The sequence below is a fragment of the Carassius carassius genome, chromosome 15, assembly GCF_963082965.1.
Source record: "Carassius carassius chromosome 15, fCarCar2.1, whole genome shotgun sequence".
Lineage (NCBI taxonomy): Eukaryota > Metazoa > Chordata > Actinopteri > Cypriniformes > Cyprinidae > Carassius > Carassius carassius.
In genome coordinates, this window is record NC_081769.1 from 15,714,379 (window position 1) to 15,733,416 (window position 19,038).

Consider the following 19,038-nt stretch of genomic DNA (forward strand, 5'->3'; position numbering starts at 1 on the left):
CATAGCCTTGATGTCAGTACCGCTCTTATGCCGAAACTGATGGATGCGAGAAGAAAATGGCCTCTTTCATTTCTTTTCAATCTCTGTATGGAGATCAGGCAGAAATGGAAGGCTCACTTGAGCAGGAGGGCTATGGTCAGAATGATAACGCTCATTGAGGTTTTTTTGTTTTGTTTTTTTGGCCTCAGAGCGTCACCTTGTTAGCGCACTTTCATGGCAAGTCCAACTTTTCCGTGGCACGATCCATAATCTCCAACAGCTCTACATACGCAGGGCAGGAGAAGGCTCAGCCTCAGCTTCTTCACTGTCCTCAAATATCTCCTGCTTTTCCTGGGTAAAAACCCAGCAGAGCACTAACCTCAGTATCAGAAAGTGTTAAAGATATGACATCCTCCCGAGGCTTTCTCTCATCCGTCGCCTTTACGAGCGCAAAAGGGAAAGTCCCTCTTAAACCATTCAGACAGATCCACCTGTATTCTCACGAGCTCATTCTCCTCCATGCCTCAGCAGCGGTGGGTCCTGAGCCACGGGAAGCAAATGGCTGCCTTTTTTCCTTTTTTTTTTTTCTCGGAAAGAGAGACGAATGAGAATGGAGCTTTTTCATTAAAAAAACGCTCACAATGCACGCAGATGGCCTCCTCAAAGACATCGCGCGGTGCTCTTCACCTAAAAAAAAGAGGCAAAGATCGCGTGTGTCATCGGGTGTCAAATAACGCCGACACGGATGCACACATTGTCTAAACGATGGCTAGTAGTCGCCATGATATACAGAGAAAGATCGCTCTTACCGGTTCTTTCAGATGTAAGCATCAAACAGAACAGTCAGTGAAGGCGAAGAAGAGAATGACGTTTTCTCCTGGCGCTGATTTATAGTCGCGCCGGTAGTGACGTCAGAGGCTGTTGCCGGTGTTTTTTCAATCTATGCTTCAGACATGGGTCACGACGAGGTGTTCCCCATAGCGACCCCTAGAGGACGCAGTTCTTGACCTTCTAACACTAGCACCCTCTATTCAATTTCTATTCTGACTTGTTTACTTATATATATATATATATATATATATATATATATATATATATATATATATATATAAACACACACACACACACATAAAAAAACTTGACCTTCTAACACTAGCACTACTAATTTATTTATTATAATAAAAAATGACCCTCTAACACTAGCATTGTCTATTGTTTTTCTATTCTACTTGTTTTATTATTTTTTTATATTGTTTTCTTTTTTATTTATTATCAAAAAAAAACTTGCTATGTGTACTGCTTTAGAATAACTGGGACTTTTCCCTGCACTTACATAATATTGCTCTTTTGTTAGTTTGATTGCTTCTAATTTCCTCATTTGTAAGTCACTCTGGATAAAAGTGTCTGCTAAATGACGTCTGCTAAGTGTAAATGTAAATATAATTACATATTATATGTTATGTATTTTGTCTTTAAAATGATAAATGACAATTTATTGTTTTTTTGTGTGTGTGTGTTACACAATGACATTCATAAGTGTGTAGGTTCAAAAGTTATTGGTTATGGGATTGATTCCCTGGGAATACACAAACCGAACCAATGTATAGTTTGAAAGCATTGCATGTCACTTTGTCACTCTTTTTTGGAGGAAAATAGTGCAAACAGGGAAAAGGAGAAATAGGGGCACAGGAGAATTTTGGGAAGACAAGTTAGGTTTTGTGAACATTTCAGGGGGGGAAGCATGAATTACAGACCATGTGCCATTTGTTCTTTGATCCATATGGATCCCCCTCCATGTTCTCATTCCATTGGAAAGAGAGAGACGATGAGAAACTGAAAGAAAGAAATACAGGCACCCTGTTTGAGGTCTGTGGGGTTTGGTTTTCTGCCTGCCCCCTTTGTGAAAGCCTCCCCCTCTGCTTTCTGAGTAAAAAATCCTAAGAAATCCACTCAGAGTACAACTTCACCCACAGTGAATGAGACCTCAGTGTGGGTCAAAACCGTATCACACAAAACAGAGAAATCTCGTCAGATAGGTTTCAGGGTTGGTATTATGCTGGGAGTGTGATTGACTGGTCATCTTTGTTCCACAAGTCTGTTTTGGCCAGTAAGGTTGTTTCAAGTTACATTTGCCATGAGCTACAAATCCACTGGTAAACTACTGCGTCAGCCTCTCTCTCTCTCTCTCTCTCTCTCTCTCTCTCTCTCTCTCTCTCTCAGTCATATAAAAGCCAGGTCTGTATGTCATAACAAGGAACTACTATGTTCAGTAGTTATTACAACCGACGCCCTTCTCTTTTCCTCTCTTCTCTTCTCTCTTTTGCAAAAAATTTTTCTCTGGCCTTTTCCTGTCTATCTGTCTGCCTGTCTGTCACTTTTAATTTTTATGTGAATTATCCCTTTAAATAAATGCTGTTCATTGGAACTTTCTATTGCTTAAACATTCTTTAAAAAACGTCCTACAAATACATTAAGCAGCACAGGTTTATTTATGGTAACTATAGTATGCATTATTCTACTTTATGTTTCTCTTTTTTTAGGGCTGTGTGAGTGTTTTAATATTGATGTGAAGAGGCCACGGATCTTCAGTGGGCCTGAAGATGCTCTGTTCGGCTTCTCTGTGTTACAGCATGAGAACAATGGAGAGAAATCGTGAGTACTTTTCAATATTTTTGGGTTTTTGCTCACATTTAGAAGTTCTTGAGGATAAATACCATTTAGATATTACATATGGACCCTGACAAGGTTTTAGTATATTAAGAGATCATCAGGTGATCACAAACTATAACAAAACTTAGAATTACAAATATAAATAAATGTTTTGTGGTCCTTGCAAAGTCTCATCTGTAAAGATTTTTTGATATTCTGAGTGACTCATTGTTTTATGAACAGAATTCTGGTTGGTGCTCCATGGGATGGACCACAAAATAACAGGAAGGGGGATATTTACAAGTGCATTGTGGGAGATGAGACAAATTCCAATTGTTCAAAAGTCAACCTAGGTATTGGATCAACTCTCTGGCTATGAACATTTACATTCAATGACTGTGTTGTGCATGGAGTAGTAGTTTACAACATGTTTTTGTGTTATGCCCTGTACAGGTGAAAATGCATTTCAGAACGTGTCTCGAAATCTTAAAAACTCTCATTTGGGGATGACGCTAACCCCTGCTGCTTCAGATGGCTTCCTGGTGAGATTATATTTGAAATTCTGTAGAGTGTATTTAGAATCCAAAAACATCTCATGTTTGAGCACTGACATCACAGCAGTATTTAGATTATTCAGCAATTTTTGTGTGTTTATATATATATATATATATATATATTTATATATATATATATATATATATATATATATATATATATATCTGAGTAGGCATGAGTGTGTACGTATTTGTGGTATGGCGTGCAGAATGAATGGTTATGAAATCCCCTCTGTCTCACCTAACCGCCACCATCTGTTCATGTGACCACCTGCTAAAAAGTGGCTGCGATTAGAATGACACATTATACAGTCAGTGTTTGACTAGATGGGTGTGTTTTCGTTAAAACATACTTATGACTTTCTTTCTTGTGTGTAATTCAAAATTAGAAATGTAATGGAATGTGGTCAGTTGCAAGGTTCCATGCAAATGCTTTGGGACTGGAGCTTTCTAATTTTAAGAGAAGTACAGCATGATCAAATTTGCTGGAAAAGAATTGTTTAGTGCACTGTATAAAATTACTGTGATTTTAACGGTAAAAAACTGTGAAAATCCCAGAACTCTTCTTCTTATTTTTTTCTTATCTGTAATGTTTATTAGGATTGTATGTTACATATAATGTTGTTAAATTAAAGTTTATTGCATATTTCAGTTTAATGAGTCTCACCATGATGGTGTTTAGTGCTTGTGTGAATGACACTGTGCACTGTGCTTCTAAAAGCTGTTTGTGATGGGCTTTGTTTCAACACGTGACTTTCTCATCACCAGCTGCTTTTGGTGGGTACCAGTGTATTACAAAGGTACAAAACAGATTTCAGTACTTCAATAAGTTGGTATATTAACATTATTATTCATAAGGAAGTAAAACATCCTGATTTGCATAGCAAGAAAAGAAAGTCATGTGAGTTTGGAAAAACAGATGATGACAGTTTTCCTTTTTGAGTGAACTATTTCTTTAAGACATATGGAAGTATGGATTGGTAGATGGAGTGGGAGACAAAGACAAAAACAAGCCAAAACCTCACCTGACCCAAAACTCAACCAGAACAGTCAGTCTTCCTCTTAATATTCATGGTTTCAGCCTTGGTATTTCTTGTTCCCCGCACACACACTCTCTCTTCCACATACACAAAGCTGTTTGTTTCGGGCAGAACGCAGTGAACCAGATCAGTCCAGTTTAGGAAGCCGCTCCGCTGTGGCTTTGGTGGAATGGCTGGGTGGCTTTCACCAGTAGTCAGACGTTTTATGAGAGCGAGCGAATGTTTCAGCGGATGGAGTCGGGCTATGTGTGTTCAATCAAAAATATGTTTTTGTGTGTGTGTTTGTGTAGGGTTAAACAGAGAGCAAGTGAGTACAGCTTCTGAGATGGAGTCACACATAGTTCACCATGGCGTATGCCAACTAAAACTAGCGCTCACAGCATGGATGTAATGAGCCCCACATTGCAGATTCAAGTATCACTAACCAAAGCGTTTAATTGAATGTACCTGTTTAGGGATGTGTGAGTCTGTGTTTGTTCCTTTGGTCAGTGCTATAACAGGATAGGAATGTGACTCAAGCCCTTTGTAATGACAGGCCGTGGAAAAGCCATAGCACCTCTCACCCTCATCACCATTTCAGTTCTGTATCACACTTATTCTGTCCTTTTTCCTTTCCCTTTCTCCATCCTCCCATCCTTCTGTTACAGGCCTTTATAATAACAGGGTGGGGAGTCGGAGAACATTTACCCCCCTTCAGTCTAACCACTCCTTCCCGTCTTTCTTTTGTCTCATTCTCCGTCTTTCAACTCTTGGTATGTTTTCTTTCTCTCCATTCTTTGCCTCACCAATCCTCACAATGGTTTTTCAGGCAAATAAATGGCACGCTTTGAAGATGTACTATTTTTATGTGTTTTTTTGCCCTTCTCCCCCCAATTCCCTCCAAGTACGTTTAAATTGCTTTATTGCAGGAGCAGCCGCCAACTCTGTTAAAGCATTTATTACCATATCAACAGCTCTCCATATCGCTCCTTCTCATTTTTTCTTTCTCTTCTCAGTCTTGTTTTTCGATCTCATTTTAGTGATCATTTCCCATAAGAAAAGAAAATCACATATCTTCAAAATCTCCTTCTTTCTCTCTCTATGGAGAAAGAGAACCGAATAATTCCACTTCCAAGTTTCAGAAGAGATCTCAACAATACTTGAACTCTGTTCAGACTAATATGATTTCAATATGAATTTTCTTTATTCAAATTATTCCAAAATTCTTTATTGTTTTCTTTATTCTTTTAAGAGAATCATTTGAGACAAAGTTATGAGAACTCAATGGCACTTCCGTTCAAACGTTTGGGCTTGATATGATTTTTTAAATGTTTTTGATAGAGGTCTTGTATGCTCAACGAGGCTGCATTCATTTTGATCAAAAATACAGTAAATACAGCTTACAAAATCCCTGATTTGTGCAAATATTCTCAATGTTCATAGTAAGTCTGTAAGGTACCAATAGAGATTGTGTAAAGCATAAAAGTGGTGCGACAGATGCTGAACTTCAACTGTAATACAGACTTTCTGTGTGTAATCTTTAGGCCTGCGCTCCACTATGGTCCCAGGAATGTGGTACATCTCTGTTCAGCACAGGAATCTGTGCCTCTGTCACCAATGACATGGAGCCCAAGGACATCATTGCACCCACTGCGCAGAGTGAGATGAACATCCTCTGTCCATCTGACCTGTTGGATTGAATGAAACAATTGCATTTAACTGAACTGTTTGTTTTTCACAGGATGCACCACATACATGGATATAGTGATTGTTTTAGATGGTTCTAATAGTATCTACCCTTGGTTCGAAGTGCAGAACTTTCTTAGCAACATTCTCAGCAAGTTCCACATAAGCCCTGAACAAATGCAGGTATGTTTTAATTTTATAATAAAAATTTTTGTAGTTTTGACAGATTTTTTGTGGTTATATATATATATAAAAAAACACCTGAATATGGTTTTCCAGATTTAGCTCTTTGGCTTGGATCTGAACTTTAGTAAACATTCGTTTTGAATAAGTAACTCATCTTAGCCTGACAGTTGGATGTATTTAGTCCTCAAAAAATTATTACAATAATTTGTAGCCATAAGAAGGGTTCCCATTGTTCCTGAAATATATATATCAGTGCATTCTGTGCCCGAAAAAGTCTTCAAAATTAGTAAAATCTGAAAAGGTTATGGAAAATACTGTCATTATGAACAATTTTTCTATTTATTTACTGTTATGAAATATTGCTTAAGTGAGAAATAACTTTCTCACTTGAGTGCAAAAATGGCTTTAAAAAAATCTCTTTTATTTTCTATCCAGTCATAATAATCAATTGGAAAAGTTATGGAAAAATCATGAAAATTCATTGGTCAGGATGTTATGCATAAACATTAAGCAAAAAGTGTGAGCAAACTCTTTACTCTCCAACTGGGTGCTTTTAGGTAGCAGAGACCTGGCTGAGGTTTTGATAGATATGTAGAACTACCTTTTTACTTTAAATCCAGTCTCTGGCAGCTCCAACACTGATCTTTGATGCACTGGGCCAGTATGAGCGATTGTGACGAACAGAACCACAAGCCAGTCCGCAGAGAGAAATGAGCCCAAACAGAAACAGTGCTGGCAGGCTGGAGAAAATTAATGACTATATTAATGTGAACAGACAGAATTTGTGGTTTCTAGAGGAAAGGGACAAAGGGGACAGAATTAGAAATGTATGAACGTATGCTAGAGAAACCAGAAAATGATAAAGAGAAGATGGACTGATGGATGCGTGGATAGATGGATGGATTAAGAGAGAGATGGATATGTGTGTATCTACGTTCCTGGAATGTGTTTTTTATATGCGAGTTAAGGCGGTAGGCTGGGGGCAACAAGAGGTAAAAGGAAATTCCTCTGGTTTGTGAAGCATTTCTTGCTCCGACAGATTTGGGCCTTCATGTTGGTGGGGCCAAGCACATAGTGGAGATGCCAATCTCATCTACATCTCATTCTAGAGTTATCCATTCTGCAGAAATGACTGCTTTAGTGTTTTACAAGCAAATTACTGTGCTCATAGAGCGCGGGAGAATTAAAGAGACTTATTTTGCCTTTTTATAGGTCTTGAGCAGTAAAATAAACAAACATTAAGAGGTCTTTGTGTCAAAATGCCCGTCTTTGCAAGTATCTTCATAAACACAGTAATTTAAAAGCAAACAGCTGAGAAAGAAAGCACATGTTTAACAGTATATTGGATCCAGGCAGCTCTTAAAGTGACAGCAGTCTTATATTCTTGTTGACTGTCATTCATGTTAGTCAAAAGAAAATCTCTTTCTAAATCACTTTTGTAACTAATAAAAAATATATTTTTCATTTACACAGTGAAGAATAAACAGTGTTTTTATACATTTGATTACTTAATACAATGTTTGTAGAATTTATCATTTATTTACTCTAGTTATTTTGTCCTATTGCTTGAGTTAGTTTATTGTTCTTATTTAATCGCTGACTGTTTACTTGTCTTCAGTGAGCTTAACTTTTTTTATATTTAGGCTAGTAGTAGTTTTTTGTGATATTGACACTTGTGACAAGAATTATGAAATCTCTATAGTATCAAAAAATGAATACCATAAAGTCCTTATGTAAAGTAAAAATAACTATATTGTATTATCATTTACTGAGATGGAAGAAACGTTATCATCACAAATGACATGTATCACCTTGAAATACTGTTTGTGACTATTTGTAGGTAGGTGTCCTGCAGTACGGCGAGATCTCAGTCCATGAGTGGTCTCTCAGGGACTATCAGACAACACAGGATGTGGTTGAAGCCGCCAAAAACATCAGTCGTCAAGAGGGACGGGAGACCCGCACAGCATACGCCATCCAAATGGCCTGGTATGGTGACCCACTTCTCATTCAAAACAAATGTAGCACGGCCTCTCTCTTACTCCTTTATGAAAGGTATCGCGTTATGTACATTCTGACCTTTCCATGATCCCTCACCACATTCAGAGATAATGTAAAGTGTGTAGCATAGTTGAATCTATCTGGTCAATAGTTTCTTTGTTTTTATGTTATTGTTTTTGAAGGTGGCTCCTCAGAACTGTAATTCCATTCCTTCCTCTGAGACTCTCATACATGAGCAAAGATTTGTTTAAAGAGATTCCTATTCATTGCACTCTGAGTCCCATTCACACTCTCTCCATTCCTGTAATGTCTGCTTCTGTCTTTCTTCTTACTGGTATCCCAATACTGAGTCCCTCCAACACACACATATACACACACACACATGTAGAACACTAACCATATCTGGCACTTGATGACCACAAAAGCAAAGGCTCACAGAATGAAACTTGTCTCAGATTTTCAGTGACTGCTGGGAAGCAACTTTTTACTGTCTGAAAATGAGATTTGAACAATCCAGTCTAGTCAAGCTATGCATTTTAAAAGGGCCATATCAAGGACAATTTCACTGGATGTGGGTTGTTTCGTCGGAGACAGGCTTAACCCAGCAGTTGGGTAGAAAAAAAATAACCCAGTGTTAAAAATGACCTAGCAACATAGTTACAGAAAAAACTATCTAGCACCTGGGTAAAAATATTAAAACCAACCCAATAAAATTACCTAAAAGGCTGAACCCAGCATTTTTTAGAGTGCAACGGGAACAAATAATACTCATGAGTCACAGTTTTTTAGCAAATAAAAAAACAAATTGCATGACTAATGTAGTCTGATTCCTGAGCAAATATCTCTCATGAGTCAGTTCTTTTTAGTGAATCAAAAAATCTTTTTAGTCTGATTTCTGAACAAATAATTTTTATGAGTCAATGCACTTTAGCAAATAAAAAACTAATAGCGTGACCAGTGTACATTGATTCCCGAACAAAAAAACTCTTGTGAGTTGGTTCTTTTTTGTGAACTGACAACATATAAATATAGTCTAATCAGTATAGTCTGGTTTCCTCGATTGGTTCTTATGAGCTGATTCTTTTTTAGTAAATCAGAAACATAGAAAACAAACTATGTAGTCTGATTTCTGAATGAATGGCTCTTGTGAGCCTATCTTTTTAATACATAAAACAAATGACTCTTATGAGCTTTTCCCTAAATCAGAAACATAAAGTAAGTGTAGTCTGATTCCAGATTGAATGACTCTTATGAACCAATTATTTTTAGTGAATCAAAAATGTAGAACACAGCCAATGCAGTTTAAAACCAGAACTAATTGTTTTAGTGAATAAAATACACAGCTTAAAATTTAATGACGTGCAATGAGTATTTAACACTGAAACATGGATGTTCAGGAATTCAGTCTAAAATCTCTGTTAGTGCCAAACACACAATCCTTAATTTTGTCTTGCACAGAATAAATGGAATTGTTTTGTTTATACCAGGTTCTTCATCTCTCTTACTGTGTGAGAGTTTGTTTATTTGTTTGTGGTGTGTATCTTTGTGTTTCTACACAATTAAAGACTCATTTAAGACTTTCCACTTTCTGTAAGGCACATATTGGACAGTTACACTCTCTCACGGTAGATGAAGTGATAGCAGTAGTTCTCTGAGGTGAGGAAGGCTGTCACAACATTTAGGTTTGCTGATGGAGAGAGAGAAGGAGAGCTGGCTCAGCAGAGCTGCAGGTGTGGTCACCATCCAGCAGACGCAGCCTTCACGCATGCAGCTGTTCAAACACACATGACCATGTTCATACAGTACATTCACACACACATACATGAACGTGAGAGAATTCCAATATAGTAATTAATTCAAACTCACAGTAAAATGAAAGAGAGTGTGAGTTAAAAACCACATAAGTCCAGATGTAGCACTCAATAAAAGCACGACAGCCTTTAAATAACACCAGCCCCAGCAATTATCAGACCTATTTGCTCAAATCACTTTCTTTCTTTCTTTCTTTCTTTCTTTCTTGCATTCTTGCTTTTTTGCTTGCCTTCAAAAGTAGTACACTCAAAAGTAGCAGCATGCTTTTACTAGAAATATAGTTTAGAAAGATGCTCTTATGAGAAGGATAGTTTAAAGATACTGTATATTCTGAAGTGCGACTTGAATGTAATGTTTTCTGACTCTTAATAACATGTTATTTACAAATTCAAATAAAGTATTGTTTAAATGTATATTAAATGCAGTTAGTTGAAATTAAAACTGCTTTTTTGACACACACACACACACACACACACACACATATATACAGTATATATATATATATGTATACAAGGGCGTAACTTTGGGTCTACCATTGGGGGGGTTAAACTCGCGGCATATTTATTTATTTATTAATTTATTGTATTATTTTCTTGTGTAAAAGGTAACATGCTAATTTGCATAATTTAATTATGCAATCCCCCCCAAAACGGGTGACTGTATTGGAGCAAACAGCAGTTACAATTCAGTGACATTGGTTCTACACAGTCCCTGGCACCCTCTGGCTTTACCTCATAGGACACTGGCAAACGAACATCTAGCCAGCCAACTCCAGTCAACAAAACAAATCATCAGCTAACTCAGTGTTTCTCAAACTTTTCTGCCATTCCCCACTTCAGAGGTAGGAAAGGGTTTCGAGCCCCACCTGTCCCCAATCACCCCAACAAAATGTTAATAAACTAGGCTTTAAGTTTAACTGTTAAAATGTATTTTATTAACATCACATTTTAAAAACTTAACATCAAATAACAGCATTAAAAATTTTCAAATAAAGAAAATGAAAGTGCAATTATATTATCACTTTGCATGAAATAAGACTCAAAATTAGATTAAAAAATAATAATAATTGTGTTTGCATTTAGCCTCTGATAACATCAATACAAGTGTGGACTAACATTAACCTAGTTGTGCTTTGATTCATTTTGACACTTTGCAAAATCCATGCAAAAAGAACAACAAACAAACAAACAAACAAACAAAAATAAAAATAATCTCAAATTGAACCAGAGGTGGTAAATTCCTAATAATGTACGTATTTTTTTAGGTATTTTAATAAGATAGATACCTAAAATACGTTGCGCATACAGCTCAAGTAATGCGATCGTTATAAAGGTGTTTGAACAACAAAACACATCCACTTGCACATATTTGACAATCGGAATATCAGATATATCCTGCTATAGCTAACACATTTGTGAAATTTTGAATAAAAAAGGAAATAAAAGCAGATCATCAGTCATTCAGCAATGTTGTGGCTACGGTGTGACAAGCAATGAATGGCGCGTCTCCATGGGAACCATAAAGCGATACTACGATCAATAACGGTAGCCTTGAAATACTTTTCAACTTACGTGTGAAGAGGTTAAGTAACGTCAAGGCTTACATTTAAATGTGTCTTTGTTTTGAGTGTATGGTCAATAAATAACGGAATTAAAAAGATGGGCACAAAACCTGTTTGTCATGTTTCTATTCCCCACACTTTGAGAAACGCTGAGCTAACTTAACAGCTAACTTAAGGGTACCTCCGTTTGGTCAGGATTTTTTTAAGGGTACCTCCGTTTTTTTCTTTTTTCTTTTTTTTTGGCTGGTGTCGACAAACAATGAAAAATCGTTGTCTGGCTGCCTTTCAGTGTCCTTTTCATCTTTCCGTCAGATTTCTCCAACCATTCATCCCATCGACTGCGCAAAATAGTGAACAAACTTGGTACAGAAAGCGGGTTGGGTAATACCAGAGACTTTGGTAATACCAAATCGGTGCGGTGGGCGGGGGATACATTACAGATTATTTAAAATATGATACTATCTTTCTTGCTGGCAAATGAAATTAATAAAGAAAATGAACAAAAGTATTCATTCTGAATATTTCATATCTATTTTAATCTGAATGATGTGATGATATTGGGGGGGTTATATTAGCTGGATCTGATTTTTGGGGGGGTCATGACCCCCGTAACCCCCGTGCAAATTACGCGCATGTATGTATATATACTGTATATGTGTGTGTGTGTGTGCATTCAATTAAGCACGCTTTGTTTTCACAGTGGTTCTTGGTTGCTTTCTTCCTAAATCCCTTCTAAAAAATCTTCATAATCACTAAAATCCCACTGAAACATCTGCATAACAATTTCTGTATCTTTCTTATATTCACAATTTTTTTCAAGATTTGTTCAAGATCTTCTCCCTCACAACATCCTGTGTATAGATGTGTTCATGGAATAAACATTCTTCTCCAGCATTAAAACCTGCCCTCTATTTTTCACATACCACACCAAAACAGTTCCATGCTCTTTCGTCAGTTCTCCTTTCATCCCTCTGTGTGGATTCCATCTCAAGCACATATTATATTCAAAGATACTCTTTTTTGTGTTTCCACCATTTTTGCTTCATTACTTCAGTACATATACTGTTATACACCTCTCCTATCCTGCTTTCACTGGATGTGATTAGGCATAAGGCTGCTGGCTGTTTTTAAACTCTGCTCTCTTGCGGGCAGCCACATAGTTATATTTAGCTAGAGTCTGGACAACCGCCTGAAAATCACTAAGTTGACTAACACTGGTTGTGGCTATGAAACTTACATCTTGCAAAATGCATATCACCCTCACACAATCAGCACAGAAACCTGCTGCATGTATCGCTGCTTCAAACATATACGTTTTCTGCATTCGTTTGTGTTTATGTGGATTTTAATACGATTATGGACAGTTTTCAGATTGATGTAGGTCTTGAAATTACTGGAATTATACAGGCTCCCAAAATACTTACACACTTAAAATATATGTAATATTTAGCTATTTAATAAAATGTGAAACTATATGGCATTTTATTTTTATTATTGTTTTCTTTTTTTAAGTATTTTTTAAAATGTAATTTATTCCTATGATTTTCAGCAGGCATCACTCCAGTCATCCTTGAGAAAGGATGATTTGGTCAATAAACATTTCTTATTGTTATCAATGTTAAAATTTTAAACTGTAATACCATTTTTACCATTTTACCATTTTTAATCATTTGATAAATAGAAAGTTTATAAAGATGTGTGTTTATTGAAAATCTTTTAGTAACATTATTAATTATACATTTTTTGATCACTTGTGCCTTTAACTATGAAAAAACTTCATTATTTCCTTTTTCTCACTCATGTCTAGCACTGAGGCCTTTAGTCCAGACAGAGGAGCGAGGGAAGGGGCCACAAAAGTGATGATAGTCGTGACAGATGGAGAGTCCCATGATGGTGAAGACCTTCCTGATTCCTTGGCTGAATGTGAGAAACGTAACATCACCAGATACGCCATCGCCGTAAGTACAAATACACATTCCTACCATAATTAAACCTGACCCTTGGAAAATCCTACAACCCCTCCTAAGAAAACCAGCGAGCAGCAGACTGTATGCCTAAATATCAGATCTCCACTTAAACTGACCATAATTGGCACTGCTCTATTTTCAGTGTTTCTGCTCAGCTCCACCCGGTTCTCTCGCTCTCTGTCTGCGTTTGAATGATAAAACTGTCTTCCCTCATTCTTTAAACAATCATAACCACATTATTGCTGTTCAGAAATAGACTTAAATGGGGTTCCTCGCCATCAGAGGAATGAACCACACCCTCAAACCTCTCGACACTGACACCCTGCCCCTCTGGGTGGGTCAAGGGGTGGGCAGCACTTCTTCACTGCCACCCAAAACCACAACAAGCATAGGAAAAAGACAAAGTGAGGCTGGGGTGTCAGTGTAGATAAAATGGCTTTCCGACTAGACTGTCTAGTTGCTTTTATCTTAAATTTTTATATATATATTTTTTTTTTCACTCTGAAATTGCTAGCAAATTTTCCAAATAATTACGAAGAAACAGCAAGAAACATTTTTTAATAGAAAGACTGAAATAGTATTTCTTGTAAAACTTACTTCAATCGTCTCTTTTGTATTTACAACTTTTTTATAGTGTACAAATAAATGTCTTTATTTTAGCATTTCTGTTTGGAGCCGCTAGTGGCGCAGAAGTTACACACTTCACCTTTAAAATATTCTGACAGGGGAACTGAGTATGAACTTCTCATCAGATATAGTTTCCTTTCATCAAGGATATTCATGATTACGGTCATATCTTATAATGTCTGAAGGCAAACAAGAAGGAAAGCTGATAGCTCGTTCTAATTCATGGAGGATTCAGAGAGAGCTCTTTCATATTTTAATTCTGGTACTTATAATAAGACTGTGGTAACCACAGGTAAAACCATCCTTGATCCCTCATTACCATGACTGGATGTGGCTATAGTTTCTATAAAACAAACCATGACATTTGTTATTAAAAACAACAGACGCTGAGAAACTACAGATACCACTACGATGCAAATAAAAATGAATTATGTTCTTTTATTTTATTATTATTCATAAACTATTGTTTGTTTTGTGTTTGTTTTTTTTTAAAGTGTGTGCTCTTGTCATTTTATTGTTTTTAATCATTTTATTTAGCTTTAATTTATTTCTATTTTAGTAGTTTTAGTACTTCAACTTATTTTATTTCAGTGAAATCTGAATGCAACATTTACATTTTCTAAGTTTTCATGTTCATTTTAATATTAGATTTTTTTTCAGTTAACACAAAATGATTAGTTTTAGTTTTAGTTAAGAAGACTGATTGTTTTTATTAACTCGTATTCCCTCAATTCAATTTTAAAATTATTAGGACCGTAATGAAACATTATTTTATTAAGAATATAGCAGTATTTAGTAAGCCTTTTAACATTGACTGTTTGGCAGTGCAGGTAGAGGGTTAGTGCTGGTTTAGTTTTTCCCATAAGCAGCAGAGATTGACAAAGCATAATCAAAAAGAGTGGTGCAACTTCAAATTTTCCCCAGTGCAATCTTTAACAAAATTTAATATAAGCCCATTGGTTATACAGTGCGGCTTAACCACAAGAAAGACTCGAAAGAATTAAAAAGAACCAGAAACCATATGAAAGTCATTTACTTTTCAGATTTTAACTGCCTCTCACTGCTGTTCTTGGTGATTTGACGTTTCTACTGTTCTCCACTTATTGGAACGGAGGACTGTGTGTAAACCTGCTCCTGATGAGCCCATGTTTTGTTCTATTAGACAAACATTGCCAGAATGATGTCCGGATTTGCCGAGTCATCTGGGTAATATGTCTCTCTGTGTCTCCTCTGGGAAACTGTGGAATAAAATTATGACAGCTGGTTTTAATGCCCCGCCAGCCAAAGCATAGCTTTCATGTTTTGATGTGTTTTATGTTCTCCCTCTCTCCTTTCTCGTTCTCTTCCTCCTGCACAGAACTAGGGAACGGATGGAAAAGTAAAACACTCGCGGGAGAGAAGAGAAACAACTTCAGATGAATTTTTGTATTGGTCGTGTGGTGCAGCCAGGATATGTTTTAGACATTACAGGATAGAGATGTTGGGAATGTGAACATGGTGGGTGGGGAAGTGGGTTGGAGTTCACAACAAGATACTAGAGTGAGCAACAGTTACCACTGTAAATTACAGCAGATATGAACTAAAATAGACTGAATATTGTAGATTTGATTGCTTAATTATTGCTTATGAACTCAAATACCCTCCTGTGTGTGACTACCTTGGTACTAGTTGGGAAAATGCTTGAAAAGTTTCCAGTTGCTCTCTGATTGTTTTTGAGAGTAGGAATCTGTCCAGTCTTAGATGAGACCTAGTAAGAAATCCTCAGTTCTCTGTCCAGGGTGCCAAGCCATCATCTCATGATAGCATGAACACACCTTACACTAAAGGAGAACAGGACATGATAGATCAGAAGCAGGATCAGGATTCAGGAAAGGACCTAAAGTCAGGAATTGAACATAGCATTTTCTATGAGGCTGTGGGCTCTGACACATATACAGTAATTGTGGCAGATTATTTTGAGGGCTTTTAAAACAGTAAACTGCAAAAGATAAAGTGACATTGCAAGTTATTTTGTCACATTTTGAGATATAAAGTGATACTAGGACTGTGCGATATGAGGAAAATATCTAATTGCGATTTTTTTGACCAATATTGCGATTTGATTTGCGATTTTAAATTTGTAAAGACAAGCTTCAGCTCAATATTGTCAAATAATGTGCAGCATAGTATGAGTATCATTACCCTGCTGAAAAAAAATTCTTACAGTTTCCATTAAACCATTACAAAATTCCTTTTTTGTTTTTGGCATTATTCCAATAGGAATTACTGTTGTTCTATCCGATACAATTCCCATTATAACCCTGAAATCCTTTCAATTGTGTTTTTGGAGGGTTCTATACATATATATAGATTTATTTATTATTATATTTATTATTATTATTATTATTATTTATTTATTTTCTTTTTTTCAGCAGACAAGATTATAATAGTATAACTAATTTTATAGAATTAACTTGGTTACTGATTTTTCCTTGGAAATATTTATTTTTTTATATAAATAAAGAACTGGAAAGTATTACATGTTACACTGCATTTGGGATTTTAAGAACAAGTGGAAAATGTTAGCAAGCAGTTAGACTGAATTTACATTAGTTTTAAACGCAGAGCCAAGCGCGAGTCGACGCAGGTTGTGAGCGTGCGTCGAGCCTCATTCATACTGGCAGATGCGCTCATGGAGATTTGCGGTGCTGGGCCGTGCGAGAATATAACCGAGCGTTACGAAACCGGCTGCGTGAGTGCGGCAAGTGTGAATGCGGGATTCACTCCACGTGGGGAAGAGAGGGGCGAGTATGAGAAGCATTCAGAGACACAGGCTGTGTGTGCGGTCTTCTGAATCGGGAATTGCCAACATGCAATAAGAGATGCTCTTGATATGCATTGTGACGCAGCTCTTGTAAAATTATCTTTTTTGTTTGTTGTCTGTCTCTTCAAAGCTTAAGTTACATAACGTTTTTCTTTAGTTTAATTTGCTATTTACCTAACCCTGTAGACACCATAATCCCACTCTGTCTCTCTCCTGCTTTACGGTTTTTTATTTATTTTTTATAATGGTGGACGTTTACAAAGTTTGTTAGAGCCGTGCTGATTGAGGAAAACGGAGGTGCCCTCACTCTATTGGTTAGTAAGTTTGTCACTCAAGGCTGACAGTCTGGAATAGAGTAATATCACGTCCACATTGCAGGCTATTGCGATTAGCAAATCGCAACGTCTCAAATCGCGATTTCGATTCGATTTCGATTAATCGCACAGCCCTAAGTGATACTGTAAGGTCTGAGGCCCGATTTACTAATGACTTGTGCCAGTGCAAAGCCGCTTTAGGCATTTAAAAAACTACTGTCAGAAAAGATACAAAGTCAAAACAGCAATAATAAATAGCATTGAAAAGGTGTGGGAAAAGGTGTGCATATGCATTTGTAGGAGTTTACCTTTAAGGCACAACATTTGTCGGAGGAGAATGCTTAAATTAATCATACAAGTTGATTTACTAAGGTGTGTGGAAGTCAGTTTACTGTTTCCATTTCAGTTGACTATTTTTGCCATTTTTTTAGCTCTTGATAGATTGCGTTCATTATTATGGAAATGCAATGGCTTTGTTTGTGTTTATTTGCGCATTTTCAGTAGATCTCCTGGACAACGTTCCATTCCCATTGCTTTGAAGCCCGAGACACAATGCATGATTTTCGGTTGTTTCAGATGAAATACTGGCATTGTGAAACCATTGTGATTTCTGTGATCATGGCTTCTAACGCTGGTCCTGTGTCATACAATAAGAGAGGTTCAAAGATGGCCGTTGTCACGGTCTTGAAATCAAAAATAAAACCTATGATAATTTTCTGACAGTGTCAAAAAATTGAGCATGATCATTGCACAGTGTGTTTGCTGCTGTGACCCACGTTTACTATCCAACCAATAAAAATGCGATATGAAATCAACACTACAGGGCGCTAAAACATATACCGTATTTTCCTTATAATCTTATAATCTTATAGTGCGCCTAATAATCTGGAGTGCCTTATATATGGATCAAGGTGCTCTGACAAAATGTTGACATTCCCTTTAGCACAGTTCCATCTAGTGGATGCATAATGCAAACCCAGTCAAACGTTTGACTGCAGTATCTTCTATTCTATGGGCCTTATAATCCGGTGCGCCCTATATATGAAAACAGTTCTTAAATAGGCCATTCATTGAAGGTGCGCCTTATAATCCGGTGCGCCTTATAGTGTGGAAAATTCTGTAACTGTTTACTTCAAGCTCTTATCTCTTCCTCTTTCGCCCTTCCAATTTTTTCAGCACAAATAAAAACTACAAATGCAAAAGTGTTATTCATCATGCTCTCTTTGTTTACCACTATCATATGGTAATGACGTTTTATCCTTCAACTGAAATGTGCATCGTAGTGTACGAGTTGATAATTGCCATCATCATACAGTCTACCTGCATGTTTCCCCCCACGTTTATTAGATCCATGTCGCACAGTGTGATTTACAATGATCTTATAGGAAAGCTATAATCGTGCAGTCTGTAGAAGGCACTAAGGGATTGTGGATCCAGATCTTTATACATTGAAAACATGAAGACAAATAATTTTGACTGGACAAAAATTTGGACCCATATTTCTCATGTTGATTGGAAGTAGTTTATTCATTCATCATATGCAACCAGCTGAAGTCTGAAATTTTAGGGACACAGGTGCATGTCAGTGGAGAGTGAACTCATGATCTTGTCATTAGTGGTGTGTTGCCAGTGACCATGAGTGATATTCTCTCTGTTTCCTCTGCGTAGGTGTTTCTAGGATGTACTGTATCCCATCATTAATTGATCTATCAGATCATCTGCTTTCACTGTAATGGAATGGAGGAGGTGTTGGCTCTCTTGCTGAGAAAATCTATGTTGTTATTGTTCTTCTTCTATTATCTGACTTGTCTCAAACAAGACTAGTGAACAAAAGCCTGAGTAATCAGCATTTCCGATAAATTTCCGATCAGTGTATACTT

At 36.8% G+C, this 19,038-nt stretch overlaps 1 protein-coding gene across 1 annotated transcript in view; it reads left to right on the plus strand.

The window, feature by feature from the left end:
- Nucleotides 1-19,038, plus strand: part of itga10 (integrin, alpha 10) — a 41,986-nt gene that overhangs the window by 11,426 nt on the left and 11,522 nt on the right. Inside the window, exons 3-9 of the mRNA XM_059567549.1 lie at nt 2,520-2,631; nt 2,872-2,981; nt 3,082-3,170; nt 5,746-5,860; nt 5,943-6,070; nt 7,914-8,062; nt 13,255-13,405. Coding sequence (XP_059423532.1) covers nt 2,520-2,631; nt 2,872-2,981; nt 3,082-3,170; nt 5,746-5,860; nt 5,943-6,070; nt 7,914-8,062; nt 13,255-13,405 — 854 coding nt within the window. The remainder of the gene's footprint in view (nt 1-2,519; nt 2,632-2,871; nt 2,982-3,081; nt 3,171-5,745; nt 5,861-5,942; nt 6,071-7,913; nt 8,063-13,254; nt 13,406-19,038) is intronic.